The sequence below is a fragment of the Globicephala melas genome, chromosome 1 (genome assembly GCF_963455315.2).
Source record: "Globicephala melas chromosome 1, mGloMel1.2, whole genome shotgun sequence".
In the NCBI taxonomy this organism is placed as follows: domain Eukaryota; kingdom Metazoa; phylum Chordata; class Mammalia; order Artiodactyla; family Delphinidae; genus Globicephala; species Globicephala melas.
Window position 1 is genome coordinate 15880909 of NC_083314.1, and position 21302 is coordinate 15902210.

General features: G+C 35.8%; 1 protein-coding gene across 3 annotated transcripts in view; it reads left to right on the forward strand.

Annotated features, from left to right (window-relative positions):
- The window catches only part of SPATA17 (spermatogenesis associated 17), a 190897-nt gene that overhangs the window by 23044 nt on the left and 146551 nt on the right, over positions 1-21302 (forward strand). For 2 of the 3 annotated variants that reach the window (XM_030868320.2, XM_060285188.1), the window contains exons 2-4: positions 1995-2084; positions 3852-3933; positions 16573-16623. In XM_030868320.2, coding sequence (XP_030724180.1) covers positions 1995-2084; positions 3852-3933; positions 16573-16623 — 223 coding nt within the window. Of the gene's footprint in view, positions 1-636; positions 790-1994; positions 2085-3851; positions 3934-16572; positions 16624-21302 lie in introns of those variants that run through there. The other variant, XM_060285185.1, reaches the window with a different exon arrangement.

Sequence of the window (21302 nt, forward strand, 5' to 3'; positions counted from 1 at the left end):
ATGTGAAAGGATTATATGTGAGTTAACTCAGTGGTACGTAAATGCTAGGAACAGTGCTAGCACATAACGTATTAATTTGTTTAAAATATTATTATTCTTTTCTCTACTTCTTTCAACAGGTTCATTCAGAGATCTGCCTGTCTATTACCCATAATCACCCCAGGACTCAAGTTACTAAGAGCATGGGGGTTCCTGTTGGGTTCTCAACAACTCTGTCATCCTAATAAGGGGAGAGATGTCCATGCAGTGAAAGGTGTAGTGAGGGAGCTTGCAAATGGCATTCTTCACAGAGATTAAATGTGGCAGGTGACATGCAGTCCCCCAGAGGAAGCAGCTCTGGGAGGACAAAGGTTGAGTGTTAGGCATAACATCCATTATCTCTCTGGACCCACTGAGAGAGTCATGTGGGACAAAATAGACAAGATGACTGCCTTTTGCATCTTAAAGTGTAGTGGAAAGACCCTCATTAAACAATTACATATGATTGTGTTAAATGTTATGAAGAGCTATGAGCGTGCGTAATGGAAAGGCCTCATAGATTCTGGGGATTCAAGGAAGGCTCCATGGAGGAAAGGACTTTAAGCTGTTGTCTCTCCCACGTGCAGTCTAATAATTTGAGCCAAGAATACAGTTTATACATGTTTCTGCTATTATTTTGTACCTGAAGGGCAAACATACAGCAATAACGAAACTTTCTTTTCTTCTAATTGTCTAGTGTGTCCTCACACCGTTATTTCCAGCTACTTTTATTGCATCATACGATAATCTTATGGTGCCTTCCATTATCTGGTAAAGTGAGTGACTATTCTCTTGTGTAGTTTTTACAGTTTGTTCTTCACTTCTGCTACCCTTTATGCAACCTTACTGATCTGTGCTATTTCACACCACTACTCTTTTTCACATCTGGATCACTGACTTGATGCATAATTTTTGTTCCTCTCTCTGCTTTTGTAGGTCCTTTTCAGTCAGGCTTTCTAGGTAACTCTCTTTCCTGCTTATCTAGTAGATAATCTGTCTATTTACTTCTTTAACTATTTGTCACTGACAGTTTAATTGCTAATCCTGGTTGCTTTCTCAGCCAACTTCATAATATTGTTTGAAATATTTTTCCCATTCTATTTTTGTTCTAATTATATAAATTTAATGAAATCTATATATTTAACGTACAATGAAAACAAAAAAATAGCCTAAGAAAACACAATTCTTGAGAGAATTTTTTAAAAAGTAAAAAATAAGTGACTAGCAATTCTTTATTCATTCAGCAAACATAAAGTGCTAAGTGCCAGCCAGCCTTCTAGGAGAGAAATTACTCTGTGGTCTACAGTAATTGCCCTAAGCAACATGACTTTATCAGATGGGGATGGAGAGGGAGAATTGTAGTGACTGAAAAAATTAAGATGGAGATCTGTCCTGACTAAACCTTTTCTTCCTATAAGTCAGTAAAATCTAAAGACTGAATTTCTTATCTCTTTATAAGGCCTATGGCCCTGGCCCCTGCCTCCTTTAACTGAAATACATGTTCTAAGAACTCTGTCTAGAACAGGTAAAATGATGGATGCATTTTACTTAGAGGCAATTCATTTAACTGATATAGTAAGTGAAATATGCAACGATTTTAATCTTTCATAATATGTGTAGTGGCATTTAAACAGTAAATTCAAATAATTATGTTTTTTAAATAATGACAAAATAGCACATTGCTTTTTAAATTTCCTTATAAAAACCACTGGTGAATTAATTAGTTGCAAATAGGTGATTATAAAATTAAAAAAAAGTAAAGCTGTTGAAAGCACATGGCCTCTTAGAGAAAGGTTAATTTTTGAAACATAGCTTATAATTTCTGGAATAGTTTCTTTAGTATTTTAATTTTATTTAAAATGACATTTGAATTATAATTATCATTTTCAAAGAAATTAAAAATTAAGTTTAACAGGTTGATTTGCTTTAGAATTATATTAGTCACTAATGAAATGCTTTAAAAAATTTCTTTTTAGCGTTGTGGATGTATTTCGAAAAAAGGAGAATGATGCAGCAGTTAAAATCCAGAGCTGGTTTCGAGGATGTCAAGTTCGAGCATATATCAGGTATATTGATTTTGTCATGGAACCTCAGATATATCATAAAAATATACTCCTTAGAAAATGTAATTTATTCATGTGGTTCTTATTGCAAATAATTTTTTATTTTACTTGTAATGAAGTTAATAAATTATATGATGTCCTTTAAAGACATAACTCTTTTTGGTCATATTTTCTCACATATAAAGAAACTAAATGATGTTGACCATATCTCTTTTAAAAATTCTCAATGTCATAAATATACTTGATCAGATTATTTTCTTCAAGTTCCATAGGATGTGAAAAATTATTGGACTTGTATTTTTATAGCAATGAACTTATTGACTGGTAAGAAAGAAAAACAAAACAAAACAAAAAGAAGCTATTCTAGTCCTCTCCAGCGTGTTGGTAAATAAAGGCAAATGACACCAAAATGATGTCATTCTGATTACAGAGACTGTAGTTGATCCCTATCTTAACTGTTTCCACTTTTTCTTCAGTGCTCAAATTTCCCTCAGTTTCTCATCAATTCTGAAAAATATTGCCCTGGAAGAATATGACTAATCCATAATTAACTCAGATGGTCAGCTAGGGGTTATACTGTATAATTCCTTATATTTACTAGTAGGAGCCAGACATGCAAATAAAAGCATGAAGATGATGGTTCTCATTTGGCCACTATACCAAATAGGAACATGGGAGCAGAGAGTATTTTTTAATTCAGCAGACTAAAATGACTTTAGCTAAGATAGACTGAGTAATATAAGAATGAAAAAGGGAAGTGTTTCTTGACCTCACAAATTATTTCAAAGTACTTATAGCGATTCATATCAATAGTGCCTGGCTTATTTCTTAACATGTCACTATGACCTGTTTTACATAGTCTTTTAAAAAATATATTTCAATATTTCATTGCATTCTTCTGTCTTTTTAATTTTCTCTTGACTTATTTATTTTTATTGAAGTAATTTACAATATTAGTTTCATATTAATAGCGATTCAAAATTTTTATAGATTATATTACATTTATAGTTACAAAACATTGGCTATATTCCCTGTGCTGTACAATATATCCTTTTAGCTTATTTATTTTTTACAGAGTAGTATCTCTTAATACCCTACCTCTATCTATTCCCTCCCTCTTCCATCACCCCACTGGTAACTACTAGTTCATTCTCTATATCTGCGCGTCTGTTTCTTTTTTGTTATATTCACTAGTTTGTTTTATTTTTTAGATTCCACATATAAGTGATAACATATAGTATGTGGCTTTCTCTGACTAATTTCCCTAGGCATAATACCCCATGTTGTTGAAAATGGCAAAATTTCATTCTTTTTGGTAGCTGAGCAGTATTCCATTGTGTGTGTGTGTGTGTATACACACATATATACATATATATATGTGTGTGTGTGTGTATATATATGTATATATAAAAATATCTTCTTTATCCATTCATCTGTTGATGGACATATAGGCTGCTTCCATATCTTGGTAATTATAAAGAATGCTGCTATTGTATATTGGGGTACATGTATCTTTTCAAATTAATGTTTTTGTTTTATTTGGATATATATACCCAGGAATGGATTGCTGGATCATATAGTAGTTTTTAGTTTTTTTAGTTAGGTCATATTTTTAGGGTTTTTGGGAACCTTCATACTGTCTTTAAAAGTACATGTAAACTCGGCTTTGAATTTGATTTCTTGAATTGTGAAAAGGAATATTCTAAGCAAAAATTGAAGATATATCATTGTTTCAATGAAAGCATACTAATAAGCATATTTTTCACCCAGGTACTTACACAGAGTAGCAACAATTATTCAGAAACAATGGAGAGGTTACTTAGGCAGACAACATTATCAACTAATTGTGAAGGTAAATATAAAATTTATATATGTTGACACTTGAATTATTAAATTTGTTGTAACTAATTCACTTTAGTCACATTTACATGTAGTTTTGAAGTTATTGATAATAGTTATGTGAGAACAAAATTGGCTTTAATTTTTAGAATGAGAATTCTTCTCAGAAGCCTTTGCTGATTTTTCCATGGAGAATTGATGACTCATTTCTTTATACCCAAACTATACTAGATATTTTATTTTTGTTAAAGTACCGTTCACAGCATATGCATTTGTGTGTATTATTTGTTGAAGAGTCTCTATTTTCTAGACAGTGAGCTCTTTCAGAGTAATCACTGTAGCTTGTTCATCTTTGGTCCACCAACATTTAGACCAATCCCTGGCCCATTGCACTGTCAATAAACATTGGTTGAAGTGCCCCAAATTAATTCTACAAAATAAAAATGTAAGATAATTTCTCTCTGTGCTACTTACCATTTCCTATAATTGACTCTTGGGATTTTTGAAGATTGCCTTAATAAATACAGCATAACACAATCATCTATATCCACTGATAGACTTGCAGAAGTATGAGATAACATGCCAACTTATACTTCAGTTTAATGATTTCAAAAATTAAGAAAAAATAATTTTTTGATACAAAATGAGGAGGTTTATAATTGCCTATTTCACAAGTTTTCTGATTTGTTACTATTTTCTACTATAATACTTTAAATTTGTTCTTAATTTATTCTTTATTAGAGGCATCTAAGTGAAATTAAAAGATATAGAGAGGGAAAAAAAATAAGTAGACAACTAAATGATAAGAGTTCACCTTTGGCAAGAAAAGTTTAAAACATGTTAATAAAATACAGGGACTGCTTGGAGTAAGAGCCTAATACTTTAGATTTAATGAAATAAATAAAGTATTTTTTAAAAAATGCTGGCCCAAACTTTTTACAAGTATTGGCTCTTACAGTTAGGTTTAAAATCACTGTGATGCTCTTATAAAGCAGATTTGATGTCCCTACAGGAGAACCCATTTTAGTGATAACTTCTCTAAATAACATGATTCTCTCAAGTTAAGCTCCTATTTTAATACTATACGTTCCCACTTAATTAATATGTTACTTAAGATTTTAAAAATCCACCAAAACCAAAGAAAAGTTTATTCTTTTAATTTAACTGGCTGAATAGCCCACTTACATGTCTGCAACAAACTTAAAGTATCTTTCATTAATTTTGTTAATTGTTAGCATGGGGTTTCTTGTCTAGAACACAAATCTCTTACATCATTGACATTTCAGACTACTTAAAAAGTAATTTTTAAGTTTTGAAATAATTTCAGATTTACAGAAAAGTTGCAAAAATAGTACAAAGAATTCCCCTATATTCTTTACGCAGATTTCTTCACTAAAGTGAACAAATTTACTTTATCATTTTCTTTTACCCCTCTATACATATTTTTGGTCTTTTTTCTATGGTTATTTTTAATTATTTGAGACAAAGTTGCAGAAGTGGTGCCTCTTTCCTCTCAATTCATCAGTGGATATTTTCTACATAACCATATTAAAATGATCAGAATCAGGAAACTGACATCTGTACAATACTATTATCTAATCTTTAGACGCTATTCACGTTTCACTGATTTTCCCAATAATGTCATTTATAGCAAAAACATCTTTTCCGGGGTAAAAACCAGGATTTCACTTTGTACCTAACTGTTGTTTTTCTTTAGTCACCTTTAATATGTTTGGTCTGTCTTTGCTTTTCATGACCTTGATATTTTTGAAGAATATAGACTATTTTTCAGATTATTCCTCAGTTTTGGTTTGGTTGTGTTTCTTCATTGTTAGATTGAGGTTATGCCTTTTTTCTAGAAATACATCTCAATACATCATATTAGGAACCATATACTGTCAGTTTGTTGCATGGCAGTTAACGCTAAATTTGATAATTTAACACACTTACACTGTAGACTTGCTATTTTTATCTTGTGAGGCAATGTTTTAAGACTGGGTATATACCTTCTTCCTCATCAAAAATTTTGACCCTAGGTTTAGCGTCTAATGATGGATCTTACCAGAATCAATTATTATCATATTTGTCAAATAGTGATTTTCTAATTTTGTCATTTCTTCTGTTTATACTTGTTAGCACTTCAGCATAAGAAAGAACCTTTTTTCCTCTTTCTTCCTTCCTTTCTTTCCTCCTTCCTTTCTCTTTCTTTCTTTCTTTCTTTCATCAGTTTTAACTCATGAATTCCTATTTTATTTAATGGGTTATAATAAATTATCACTAATTGATTTGGTGCTAAAATTTTCCTAGATTTGGCCAGTAGGAGCTCCTTCAAGTCAGTTTTTAATAGAATCAGATTACTTAAACAGGATGATCAAAAATTAAGCTGTTTTCTATGGAGTAATGAGCATTTTTAGCCCTATTGTTTATTATTATTCATTAGTGGTTGGAGATCTATATCTTTGTGTAGACAAGACAGGAGAGTATACTTATGTATATGTCATTCCATGAACATTATGACTTAACTTTCATTGCTGCTATTTCTGCTCACAGCCACCATTCAGATGGTTATGAATTGACACCTCCTTTTAATCAAACATATTAAAGTGTATACATTTCAGTGACTGTTGTCAAAATATTCAACTTTGGAATCTATATTTGTTCTAGTGGTGTTGGAGTTGCTGAAAAAATATCTTTAGAAGTTCAAGTAATGAGCCACCCAAGAAAATTGTTCGTTACTTTAGTGTCTCAACTAGGTTTGATCAAAAAGAGTATTGCTCAGCATCATCGCCAAGTTATTCTCCAGATTTGCATCTAATTATCTTTGCGCTCTTGAAAACAATTAAAAATGGAAATTTTCCTCAGTTAGATTGGTTCTTGATGGTTTTTAAATCTATTAATCTGTAAGGTATTTCAGAACAGGTCTGTTTTATTTATTTATCTGTTTTTGCCATTGAATGCACATAAGGATTCAATAAATAACATAATCTGATCTCAGTACATAATTATTGAATGAGATCAAAATAGCTGACATTTACTGGTTGACTAGTGAAAGTGAAATATTGTACTAAGCATTTTGTATACTTAATGTATATACCAACTAAAGTCTTATACCGGTCCTGTGAATACTATCACCATTTAATAGATGACGAATTTTAGGCTCAGAGATAGTTACTTCCCCAAGGATACACTGTTAGTGATAAGTGGAGAAAAGTTCAAACCCAATTTGGTTTGATTCCAAAACCCTTATATATAGGTTTGATAGGCAGTTCAATCTCAGTCATTTTTGGAGATTTCCCTTCTCTGGTTTATACAGAAGTCCTGTGAGACTTAAGTAGTGCCAACATAGCAGAGATTCTTACTTTTGTCGGGTCTTCATTCGTAAGACGTCTATTGTCCGAGCTCATGTGTGTGTTTGATCCTTCAGGATTCATCCTTGGAGGATTCCATGGCTACTGGGCCACATAAAGGGAAGGGAATTTTTGCCAAAGCTGATATCTTCCCTAGTGCTTAGGATCCTGTCTCTTCCACAGCTGCCACCAAGTTTATCCCTAGAGTTTTAGCCACCTCCCAGGAGCAATAAGAATGCCCAGTGTCGTATTTTCTTATTACAAAAGCTAACGCCCTGCTCTTTCCCAGGCATGTGGAATATTTACTCCATTTTTTTCTCTTTTTCTGCTTACACCTCTCCTCTTATCATCCCCACACACCCTCAGTGTAATTTCTCAGAGCTCAGATTTTAGGGCTGAGAACACATAGTCCTACAGTAATTATTTAAACCACCATTTCCAAATTTATTCTGCATAAATTTTTGTTTTTGCCTAACAGCTGTATATGAATACAATAATAATAATAATGCCATATAGTATATATTAGGCTACAAAATGAATGGTATAGTTAGCCATTTTAAAACTTTAGTAACAGTTGCTGTTACTAAAATTTAGCAAAATTTTTAGCCCTGTATGTAAAATAAGTACAAACAGTGCAGCTATTTTGGAATCAGAAGAAACAGAACTGCTTGGTCTCTTTCCCTGTGGCCTCTGTTGTCATCTGAGCCACCAGAGCATAATCTGAAAGCCACTGATTTGAATTTGCTTGTCTGGGGAAGGATCACCAAAAACTGATGTTATTAACTGCCTGGGGGGAAGAGAACTTGAGGAATAAGCGTAGGAAGTAGACTTTTTACTGTAAACTCTTTGGTAGCTTTTGAATTTTAAACACTGTGAATATATTATCTATTAAATAAATTAATTAAAAAGGAAAGTCAATTTAAAAGGCACTACCCCCACCAAACACACACAGGCAAGTAATAAGCGCTCAGGTGAGAAGTTAATGTTACCTCCAAAAGTCTAAGAGGTGAGACTTGCGCTGAACCTCGGGGCATCAGTAGACTATAGCCTGGGGAGAGGGAAGGCCATTTCGGTTAGGAACAGCGTGAATGAAGGTCTGAAACTGGGAATGAGCGTGGTGTAACAGGAAATGGTGAGGATGTTGATCAAGATGGCTCAGAGTATTTGAGGCGCAGCGGCAGGTTGGTAAGGAGCTGAATGTGACTTTAATAAAATAACTTCCTACATTTTTAAAGGACTTTCTTTTTTTTTTTTTTTTCTCGCGGTTCGCGGGCCTCTTACTGTCGTGGCCTCTCCCGTTGCGGAGCACAGGCTCCGGACGCGCAGGCTCAGCGGCCATGGCTCACGGGCCCAGCCGCTCCACGGCATGTGGGATCTTCTCGGACCGGGCACGAACCCGTGTCCCCTGCATCGGCAGACGGACTCTCAACCACTGCACCACCAGGGAAGCCCTAAAGGACTTTCTTGTTTAAACACATGTTTTACATTCATTGTTTCATATTTTCCAGTAACAGTCTGTCAAATCGAACGTGCAGGTGTTGTATCTTCATTTTATAGGCGGAGACATGGAGGCTCAGGGTGATTAGATGATGGGCCTCAGTTCCTGATCCCTGCAGATCCATATGCTAAGTACCTACTAAAAGTCTTCTCTGGAGGTCCCTCAGATAGCCCCGATCTGTTCCTCCTTCTATATTCCTTTATTCAGGTAAATGATACAACCATTCAGCTGGAAACCCACAGTCATCCCTGACTCCCCACCACCTTCTTTTCCCCACCCGCTCTCTCTTATCAGTCATCAAATACTTTGCATTGTCCCTCAGAAAATCTCTTGACTCCAACCTAAATTTGATAGTTTCACTGCCATGCCCACCGTCCTCACTGTAGCATACAGCACAAAATTCATACTCTTCAACATGACATGTCACGTTTTCATAGTCTCATGATTGCTTATCTAACCTCACTTCTTGCTAAACCTGTATAAACATACTCTGGACACGTTAAACCACTTTCCATGATGTATCAAGATACGCCATGCCCTACAGGTTTTTTGCAAGTGCTCTTTACTCTGCCTGGAATGCCATTCTTCACTCTGACCTGCCTCCCATTGGTCTGAATCCCTATTCATCCTTCAAGACTTTACTTACGGATTAACCTTCCGGATCTCCTGAGGCTGAGTATAGAATGGTAGGAGACTGCAGATATTAGGTGTGCCTTCCTCATGCTTTACTCCTGTAGGTGTTTGTGTCACTGTGACCCATTTGTTTGTTTACATCTCTTATTTGGGAGCTCCTGAGATGCAATGACTTTCTATTTATTATATCTCAAACGATCACGGTAAATGTCACATAGAAAGCCTGTAGAATTTTTTGCTAACTGGATAAATTAATAACTCACCGGGATATAAGTTGGAAGACTTCGCTATGGTCAACCTAGCTGGTAGATTGGTATCCACGTTTGCCAAAAATTCTTCCCTACCCGCCTCCTCATAAAATAATGATTCCTCCCCATCTCATTGATTCTGGGCTAAGCCATGTGTTGTGGGCCACAGCCACAGGGAGACTTAGCCCACGTGCAATGTGAGTAAGAAATAAACTTTTTGTCTTATAAGCTAGTAAGATAGCTGCATTTTTATCTCAGCAAAGCTGATTAATGGTTGTAATGACAACAAAAGCATGATGTTGATAAGAAAACATTCTGAATGGGACACGCAGTGAAGCTTTTACAAAAAGATGTTGTGAGATTTTGAGTTTGTGATGATGTTAGGACACCTCCATGTGGTGGTGTCTTGTACGGCGATTTTGCTATCTCTCGGAAGAGTGTCTGGCACATTATAATTAGCACTGAACAAAAGCTTATTAAAGAGGACTTTTAGATGAAGCGTCAGAGCTAGAGATAGAGGTTTTAGAGCCATCATTATAAGATGGCAGGATTTTCTACCTGATGGAAAAGTATCTGAACAGTAGAGCAGAGGGCCAAGGATTGAGGCTTGTGGAATGCATTAGTAGGATTTAGGCAGAGGAAGGGAGTTATAGGTAGATTATAAACAGAAAAACAGAGATACAATATCACAGGAAGCAGAGGAGAAAACTGTTAGAAAACTTGGAGTTATCAACAGTCTCACTTGTGGCAAAGGTCAAACAAAGGGAACTGTGGAAAGTCAGAAGTCCTAGGATCTCTTTAGATAAGTTCTGTATTTTTAGACAGCCTCCCTCAAAATTCTACTATACCAGAATATTTCTATCCAGCTTTTAAATAATTCTCACAGCAGCACCAGTCAACTTATCCAGTCCTATAGTGTTATGCGTTCTCCACTATGGTGCCATCACTAACCCACGATAATAGAGCCATTCAGGTCTTCTTTTCTGATTTGATTCTTTTTTGCTTCCTGGATGACTATTGTTTTTGTTTATTTTAATTTTCAGTGTCCATTCAGGTCTTCCTGCTGACTTTAATGCTGTCGTATCTGGCAACATAACCCAAATTTGTCCGTCGTAGGGACCGAGGACTGTTGATTCACAACCTCAAAAACCTTTCCCTGTTAGTGAGGATGTGCTCTGATTCTTCTTTTTTATTAACAGTGGATTTCTAGTCACCTGGTGTGTGTGTTCAATGCACGTGCATCGCAGACCTGCTGAATTCCTGCTATGATTTTACTGCAACCTGCGCTTCCCATTGGATACTCAAATGGTCCTACTGTTTTGGTCCCCTTCTTGTTTTCAACTGTATAATGTTCTGTATAGCTTGTCCTTACCACTTTTTGCTTTATTTCATAAATGATGAAGTGAAAATAGTTATTTCTGTAGGCGATAGTACCAGAAAAATGTTCAAATATTTCATCTCCCTCTTTCGGAAAACTAACACTTCGAGCGTTACCTGAGTGAATTCATCAATATAACCTAATAGGACATCAATATAACCTAATAGTACGCATCTTGTTATCCTTTTCAGTTTCCCCATTATATAGTTTATATGATGTTTAATATCAAGTACACTATTTTTAGTCACCACACTCTGAGAGCAGCTACCCTGATATATGTGATTAATTCTATATGCATTATTGTGAAAATAGATATGTAACTGTAGTTCTAAACAGCTCAGTGTTATGTTTTTAAATTGAGATCATTTGGTGAATAACATATATATGACACCACATTAACAGAACTTGGTTAAAACTTTTTGTTAAAGTATATTAATAGCCTCTGGTAGAACTGATTAATTTATAAAGATAATATTCATTAAAAATAGATTATTCTTCAAATTATAAAAATAATTTAATTTATTGCTGAAAAGGCTCACAGTACTTATATACTGCTTATCATTTTACTGCTCTTCTCACAAAGTTTTCATATTTGATTAGTATTTGAAAGAGTAACAATGGAAAGAAATCCTATTAACCTTAAATGGAACAAAGGATATCATCTGCTATCAAATCCCATTTTGCGTTGTCATCATAAATACCAGCAGGTTTGTTTTTGAATGGATAGTAAAAATACATAAAATTTCAGTCATTATTTTTAAAACTGATGAGATTGTCATGGTTGCTTGTACGGACATTTTTATTTCTCTTCATTAGATAAATGAATGCTCCTTCTATAAGCCCAACTCTTTTTATAAATCTCTTTATAAGGCTTCCAATTCAGTTATATGTTAATGAGGCAATATTTATCACACTTTAGTGTTAGAGCAGAAAACTGAAACATAATCTACTTTTTCCCCTCAGGATCTGGCTTTTTAAATAAATACCAAAGGCTGGATAACTTAAGACTCTGACTTTTCTAATATAAATTTAAAACTTTGCTAACATATTTTCATTATAATAATATGATTTAGATTTAGTTTACTTGCTTTTGAAGATTACATTAATAATAACGGTGAAAAATAATATAATTGGCTTTTAATTTTGTGTGTGTGTAGAAGACGGAAGGTTATTTTAACAATCAGCTGTTGATAACGACCAGATTGGTATCAGTTGCCAGCGAACAAGGCAAAGCATATGCACAAAATACTCGTGATTATTTGATAATAAATCATTTTAATGATCATACTCAAAATTATGAAATGAGGATGGCACTGATGTGGAAAATAACAAAGGCGCAGGCTCCCCAGATCTGTTATCCATATGTGCCTGGCTTCTAGAGTTTCCAGAGTCATCACTTTAATGCAAATATTTCCTCTGTATTGCCCAGTCTAGCAAATAAAGCCAGTTGATCTGGTCAAGTTCATATAGATGTATTACTCAAATTTATTATAAATATGTATTACTTTAAATGTTCTGTTTTTTGAAAATGATTGACCGTTTGAAACTCAGGTTTTCTTGGTTTCCAACCTAAATGCTCAACAATAATGGAAAGATTAGTTAATTTATGATATGTTCATTAGCAAACTATCAGTGTAGCCATTGTATATAAACATATGTGAAGAAGGAACTTGAAACTGAGGAGAAGGACATACCTGTACTAGATCTGTCTACTAGGTGGAAAAGCCTTTAATAGAAATTAAGCTATCAGGGATTTAAGGAGGAGAATTTGCAATCTGAGTTTAAGACTTAAGAGGAGAAACTAGTTCACAGGGTCTGGAACATGGCTATGGGAAGTGGATGTCATCGCGACTGGGAAAGGCAGGCAATAGTGAGAGCAGGTAATTGAGTGTGTTATATATGTGAATTTGGAAAGCCTTAAGATACGGCAGGAGTTGTGGTGAAGAATAAGACCTTTAGCTTGGTGCCAAAACGTTTAGGGCGTATTATTGGAGTAGGTCAGGGGAGGCGAGGAGGGGAAAGGAGGAGAGTGTACCTAGAGACCTGAGGACGGGTGACAACACCAAAAAGGGAGAGAGAGTGATAAATGTGAAAAGCTTGAGAGTAAACAGTGAGGTTTTTTGTTCTTTGGGTTTTTGTCATGGTAGTTGTTGTTGCTTCTAAAGGAGTACTTCCTACTGGTTTGAAAGTATCCACTGGAGCTGAGAGAATGCCAGCAGCTTCTTCCAGTTGCTGGTGCTTAGACTGGGGGAGAAAAGGTGGTTTCTCCTATAAATGTTTGTGAGGACACAGAGGATTTGGACAGCTAGAAAAGGATGATAAGACGTTTTAGGCAAGGCGAGTAGTAGGAGCACGGACGTGAAGAAGAAAAGATAATAATTTGATCAGATTTAGGTTTAAAGGAGCAGCGTGGTGGGAGATGATCGGAGAACAAAATTGGGACCTGGTGCAGTGAGCTTTGAATGTCACTTGACCTCTAAGAGAGTGGTTCTAACCTATCCCCACCCCTGCCCCTGCACTGTAATTCACCTGGTAGAAAAAACGGAAACTCACACACAAGACATGCTCCCATCGATATCACGGTTCAATCCCATTGGATAGCAGCCCTGTCCAAAAGGTCCACATGGATACTGACAACTGAGAAAATCGATTTTAAAAGGAATACAACTTCCAGAAAAAATTTCAGAAGCCTTCTGAAAATTGAGCTAGGTGACATGACAAGGGCCATGTGGCCAACAAGTGGTTTATTTAGTGTTCAAATGCGATTTTCATCCCAGGAATTCTTCCTACTCCTTCTGTTCTAAATGCAACATATCAATTCTGTTCATCTTTCTCTCCCTCTTTTCTTTCTCCCCCTCCCTCTCTTTTCCCCTTCCTTCATTTAGTCAACAAATAGTTGGGAAACATCTATAATTGAACATCATGTTTTCATTACATTGAAACTATCATCTTTTATGCTTGATTTTCACCCCAGATCTTTAGTCTTCCTCTTTAAAATAGACTTGGTACCTTAATGATAAAATAGGAAATTAATATATAGTAAGGAAAATTTGGGGATTTTTCTCTGCTGATGAATTACTATTGTCTGTCATTCTTGGATATGTTATCAATATTTAGTAGCTGTGATATATTTGCTTATCCAACTCCATGGAATGGAAGAAAAAAAGAAAACTTTTAGGACAGAATCCTGGAAAATAATATTAAGAACAGGGTTTTAGTATGAATTATAATTTAACTACTCATGTAACCAAAAGAACAAATATTAGTATAACAAATAATCATCATTGCTCAGAATAGAAATATAGAGACAGTATTTTACAAAATCTCAAAGTATCTAACGTGTCTCATAGATAGCTTATGGAAATGCATGATTCACATTCACAAATTATTTTCTAGTGGTTTTAAAAATTGTGGTAAAATATATATAGCATAAAATTGATCATTTTGACTATTTTTAACTGTACTGTTCAGTGACATTAAGTACATTCACATTGTTATGCGAATATCACCACTAACAATCTCCAAAACTTTTCCATCATCTTAAAGGGAAACTCTGTACCCACTAAACACTAGCTCCTCCTTTTCCCCCAGTGCCTGGTAACTACTATTCTACTTTTTGTCTCTGTGAATTCGACTAATCCAGGTACCTCATATAAGTGGATCATACAATGTTTTCTCAGATGTTTTTGTGGTACTTTCAGATCTGGGCTATAGAATTGAGAGTCAATGTAACATCTGTCTGTGCTTCACATGAGAATGATAACCTGGAATCAAAGTGCTTTCCCACCTTTTAACTATAAAATTCAAAATTCTTAGGCTCAAACCTATATCTCTTCTTTGTTCAGAATAAAATTTAACCTCTTATACCGTTTGGAATTTTGCTTATAGTTAAATCACATACTTTTAGCCGCAAAATGCGTAACAGTGATAATCCCTTTCCTAATGACCATCAGCTATGTCCCAAGCACCTTAAATACCTGATCTCATTTTATTCTTCACAAGAACTCCATGGAGTATGTGATGTCCCATTTTGTAAGGCTAGAAGTCAAGACTGGGAGACTTCAAGTAACTTGTTCAAGCCGCACAGCTGGTAAGAGCAACGTCAGGACCTGAACTCAGGGTCTGTGGCTTGAAAGCTCGCTAATGCTCACTGCTGCTGACTGAACAGCAATATGAAAAAAGATAAGAAACAATATCTTTTTCTGAACCCAACTTTCTCGAATATATAATTTCCAATATGTTTCTTCTGTGTAAAAATATTTAATGGTTATATTTGCCTTGAAGAAATACTCTAAGTAAATATTTTAAGTTGACCTCAAACACCAAGAATTATGCCTTGCTTGCCATAACGAAGAAAGAGAATTTAAAATGAAGTAACATCATTGTGTTCATTTGTAAATAACATATTGCAACCAACTGTTTACTAACTGCTCAGACTGTTGATAACTAATCTAGCCCTGCTGCTCTCCACAGACAATTTGCTGTGGATCAGATCAGGCAATTCAAACAATACTAGTTACAGTGAAACCCTTTTATATGAATTCCTGTTTGTTGCAGGGAGGAAGAAAACCCCTATATAAAAGGCTAAGGCACTTATCTCTGATTTTTGCTGAAACATAACACCTATTACCTAAGTTCAAGTTTATATTAGTCTGATGAGTTTTGACTGAATAAAATGGATAAAGGTATATTTTGTGTGGAAAAAATATGTATTTCAATGTTTATTGTACGGTCATGAATTATGTTAATTGTGTCTTTTTAATTGAAAGAGCAGATGTGGAAGTTTTATTTAAAGCAATATTTTCATTGAAATAAGCTATGTTGCTAAATGATTATTTACTGTCACAGAGATTCGTGCATTAAAAGACAAATGTGTCTGTATTAGAAAGAAACCAAGTCTTTAGGAAGTCTTCATTATGTCAGGGGATTTGCTGTAACATGATATCATTGTATTTATGATTTTATGGTGTTAAAATGAATATTAAATGAAACAAAATTCCCAAGGATTACTCAGGAGGCAGCTAAGTACATAACATTTTGTACAGATGGTTGGAAGGCACAATTTTGCTCCATCACTGCATCCATATCCTTGAACGATTTCAACTGAAGACAGCATTCCTTTGAATTTTTCATTAAACCAGACGTCTTGAAATATGAATTCCTTTTATGTTTCTGTGAGTTTTGGCTAAAAGAACCCCAGTGAATAAATCATACAATACTACGTGTCACCAGCACTTGTGAATATTTCTGCTTTGTTATTCTATTCTCAGTAGAGCACCATTGATTATCAAACTCAGCGGAGAGCATTTTATGGTCATATATCTCCATTAGCTCCTAGTTTGACTACCATAGATTTTTCTGGTTAAGCCTGCATTATGTATTAGGAAGCCTATCTCTTCAATACAAAGTTTGATTTCATTTTTCTAAGCATAGAACTCTTATTATGTATTATGTATAAAGATTCTTATCTTTTATATGTAAAAATAGGCTGCACTGTCTTTGTGTAAAACTAAAATATATGCCATCTTTTTTTTTTCTCGATTCACAGTTAGCATATTACACTATGAAGATGAATCTCTACAATGCAATGGCTGTCAGGGTAAATATTTCTTCACTTGTTAAACAAATGAAAAGTCAATTGTGCCCTGAATTCGCTTTTAATAAAATGAGCAAACCAGTATAATGCAAATTTGATTGATATGCTAATGGTAAAGAGAGAAAAGAGTACATAGTTTAAAAGTTAGTTGTACTAAATAGTTTTGGCAGGGTTAAAAATTAGAGTAAAATGTAAAACATGTAATTATCAATGCTTATGTTTTAGAATGTTAAATATCTCTGAGCCATGACTAGAGAAAGACTAAATATTAATGAAGCAATGTATTAGTTTCCATATGTCATATAAAATATTGTGATAAATAGATGAGCATGGTTCTGGAATATAAGATTCCTGCCCAATACAAATCAATTAGAAATTATTCATATGATTTCACAGTAATAAAGTCAGTTTCCAGCTTAGAAGTTTTATTTCTATCATTTCTGTGTTCACTTTTATGTGTTATTTGCCTAATAGGAAGCTGAATTTAGCGATTATGAGGCTTCCTTGGTTTCTGCTGAGATTTGGGGAAGAGCCACGACAAAAGTATAATTTCTTTTGTATCAGACAGTATGATTTTTAGCTTAATTGTGAAGCTATTATAAATGGGGAAATTTCTTAAGTGAATTTCATTAACGTCCTTAAAACCTGTGTTTTAATGTTACCCTATTATATTCTCTCTCATTAATCTATTAATTCTTGCTTCTGCTAATAACGGATTTTATTTTGGGTGAAGAAAGATAGTAAAATACCTTCTGAAAGTCCTGTGTTGAACTAAGGCAAGTTGAATTAACATTATTTTGCTGACTTACACTGCTTTGGGAAGGGACCTTCCTATGCAGATGTGAGTGTGTTGGAGCCCAGCCCAGGGCAGATCTCTAGTATCCGTCCACCTCTCGGTGGTTCTGTAGTGTAAGGGGAAAAAAGAAGAGGAAGTAGATCTTTTTTGCTTCTTTTCCAGAGGCAGATACTCCAGATGCACTGGTCTGTATTTACCTTCCTTAGAAATTCAGTAATATAAGAAAATAACGTGGCTTTCCTCTTTTAACGGGAATGCGTGAGTCTGGGAATTGAGGAGATTCTGATTCTCTGTACAGCTCTGCCAAAGACTTAACCTCTGAGCCTAAAACAGTGTTAGATTTTTTTTCTTTCCTGCATGCCCTTTGTCAGATACGTCTGCAAAGTAAAAAACAATAGATGACGGAGGACCTAAAGCAGTTGATGGCAGGAGGCTTAGATGTCCCCATAGATCACCATAGGTCACCAAGGGAGACAGAGGCACAGGAGTCAGGGTTAGAAAAATGCATTTTCTTGTTTATTATTTAGCCCCCAATTTTGTATTGAATTCTGATCTGGCTTGAATCATTAAGATTCCTTTTACCTTGACTGGGCATATCTAAGAAACTCATATCAAACCAAGCCATTGAGAAAGCAGTGTTTTTGACTTATTCTAACATCATACTAAAAGCTACATTTCCTAACGTTACAGAACCAAACTTGGGTCCTCTTGCCCATACACAGTAAAGCCAATCTACTGACACCAGGTTGTGGTGAAGGAAAGTGGAGCATTTATTTCAGGCACCAAGCAAGGGTTTCCGGTAGCTAGTGCTTAAAAGGCCCGAACTCCCTGAAGGCTTTCAGGGAAAGGTTTTTAAAGACAGGGTGAGGGAGGGGCATTGTGGGGTGTGTGATCAGCTAGTAAACATTCTTCCGATTGGTTGGTGGTGAGGTCATCAGGAGTCAACATCATCAACCTTCTGGTTCCAACCGGCCTGGGGTCTCCGTGCTTGCGGGCAACATACAGTTAACTTCTTCTGCTTGGTGGTGGTTTCAGTATCTGCAAAACAGCTCAAAGCATACGGCTCAGAATATTATCTATAGTCCTTGAGGAGGAACTAAAGGTCCTTAACTTTGTTTAATGGCTAAACTATTATTATTTTGTCTTGCTTGACTGTTTTCCTTTCTTTCTGCATTTTCTCATTTCTCTGATTAAATTTACTCTTTGGAACTTGGGGAAGGCCTAGGAGGCTAAAACTTCTCTACAGACAAGAGGCAGATGGAGGTCGCGGGGTGTGTGTCAGTTCTGGGAAGGCCCCATAGGGTCCTAATCGGTCACACCTAATAGTGTTGCCCAGGGTTACCTCATCTTGCTTAAAATCAGCGGACAATGTTGAACTCTCCCTAAGTCCTGTGATCCTAGAAAACAGCAAAGTTTAAACCCCTCCCCCCCCAACTCTTTTGTGTTTTGGAAACAGCTTACTGCAAAGAAACCCACCCTTCCCCATATGACTTAGCTGTGGATGGCCCCTTGTTTACCTATGACAAGGCCAGACACAGTCCCCCAAATTCCCATTTTTCTAACCTCACAAATGATTAGCTGAACTGCTTGTCTCCATTGGTCAACTGGAAAAAACATGTTTATTAACCAAACTGTGCTTAAGCTTCTCTCCTTCCCCTAGGTCCCTGAACTTTAGCCAGCATACGGCATCTCCTTAGTACCTCCTCCTGAGATGGGCTTCAGGGTAAAGCATTCTCAGATCTCCTATATGATTATGCCACCCTTTTATCCCACTTCCCCACATCAGGTTCTTTCCAGCCTTGTTCACACCTTCCTATGAAAAGGAAAACTCCTTTTGCCTAAGTTTCGCCATGTTTGCAAATCTTACGGTCAAAGATTCTCCTTATCGCAATAGTCCACCTCCATCGCTGCAGGAATCACTCACCCCCTCTTTCTTGCAGTAATTCTTTCAAATCAAGTCTCTCCTTGCTAGGTCCTGATTTGTTTTCTTTCCTTTTTTTTTTTTTTTAAATAAATTTATTTATTTATTTATGGCTGTATTGGGTCTTTGTTGCTGCGCATGGGCTTTCTCTAGTTGCGGTGAGCGGGGGCTACTCCTTGTTGCGGTGCGTGGGCTTCTCATTGCAGTGGCTTGTCTTGTAGTGGAGCACGGGCTTCAGTAGCTGTGGCACGCGGGCTCAGTAGTTGTGGCTTGCGGGCTCTAGAGCACAGTAGTTGTAGCGCATGGGCTTAGTTGCTCCGTGGCATGTGGGATCTTCCTGGACCAGCGCTGGAACCCATGTCCCCTGCATTGGCAGGCAGATTCTTAACCACTGTGCCACCAGGGAAGCCCCATATTTGCTTTTTATTTGACACATTCCAGGAGAGAACAGTAGAGGTGGGAATGCAGTGGTCATTAAAGCAAAGGGAAGTAAGACTTGAGCATTACATAGAGGTTGAAATGATCCACTAAAGACACTCAGGAGTTTTTGTGAGGCTCTGTGGAGATGTAAATACTACTGTGGGAAATTTATAATAGAAACCCTTCTCTACAAAGATGTTCAAAGACTTCCTTCAGAGGTTTGGATGAGTTAATTTGGTAACTTGGTAATGAGGAATCAGGTGGCACAAGAGGCTGATGTGATTACCTAACAAAGATTAATTTTTAGCATTGAGTGATCACATGACTGGAACTGAAGTTATTTGTAATGGACTTGGACAAATCTATTTGTAAGTGGACTTTTTGCAAGATGGTGCTCTGAAAATTTGTCTCTGTGGGAATGAGAGGCTGAAGAGACCAATGTGTGGTCCACATACCTTCATGGCATACACATCTGAAGATTACAACCCTAGCTTGATACCAGCAGCTGAAGTTTTACTTCTACTAGCCACAACTCTGCCTTTTCAGTTTTTAAGCTATGAAGTAACTTTGCTCAAAAGAGCTACCCTTTAAGTGATTAAAATGTGGGTGGCAGTGAGTGTACAAGTGGAAGAATTTCTAGGAGTAACAGATAACTACCAGAAATCTATATGGCCAGTAATATTCAGACAGATATATTTTTATATATGCACCTAAATCATACAGTAGAAAATAAAAGACTTTTGTCTTACTCTGCCTCATATACTGATTCAATTGCAAATTATGTATTTGACTATTGACTACTAGCATGACAAGTTATATTCAATTGTCAAAGAGGCTAGTGGAGCATTTCTGAAAAGAGAAGGAATTTAAAATTTTCATTTGTAGCTAATCCATTCCTAAATAGATGTCACTTTTTTATAATGAAGAACAAATTATATGTATGTGATTATTTAATGTCATAGATATTCATATCTTGATTGCTGCCTTTATTTTTTAAAAGGTCACCTTTTCTCTAAAGATTTTACCATCCCCCTACCCGTGTAGGATTGATCACTCTCCTTTTTTTAATGTCCCTACTTTACCATCAACATACTTCTGTTGTAGAACCTGTAACAATTTATTATCCTTACTAATTTACATGCCTGTGTCCACCCTCCCCCACCAAATACTGTAAGTCTCTTGGGGCCCGGATCCTATCTTCTTAGTCTTTGTATCTACAGTTCCTGGCTTATACTAGGTTGTTAAATAAATGTCCCTGAATAAATCAATGAACGTTGGCTCATGCTTTTTTAAACAAGGAGTAAAAAAGTTGTTTGTTTTAAATATTCTTTGTTTAGGTCCCTTGGCGGCCTTCATGGAAATTATTTAAGCCTTTGCTGGTAGATCTTTAAGGCTTTTTTGAGTGCCCGACTAGGCTAGGTGGTGTGGATAAACGGGACATGGGAAGGTAATATTTGGTCAGTGCAGTTCATATGTGAATGGAAGACCTCATGAGCTTTGTGACGTTGCCAAAATGTTGTAACAGGTACAAGCTTGAAGGAGGCT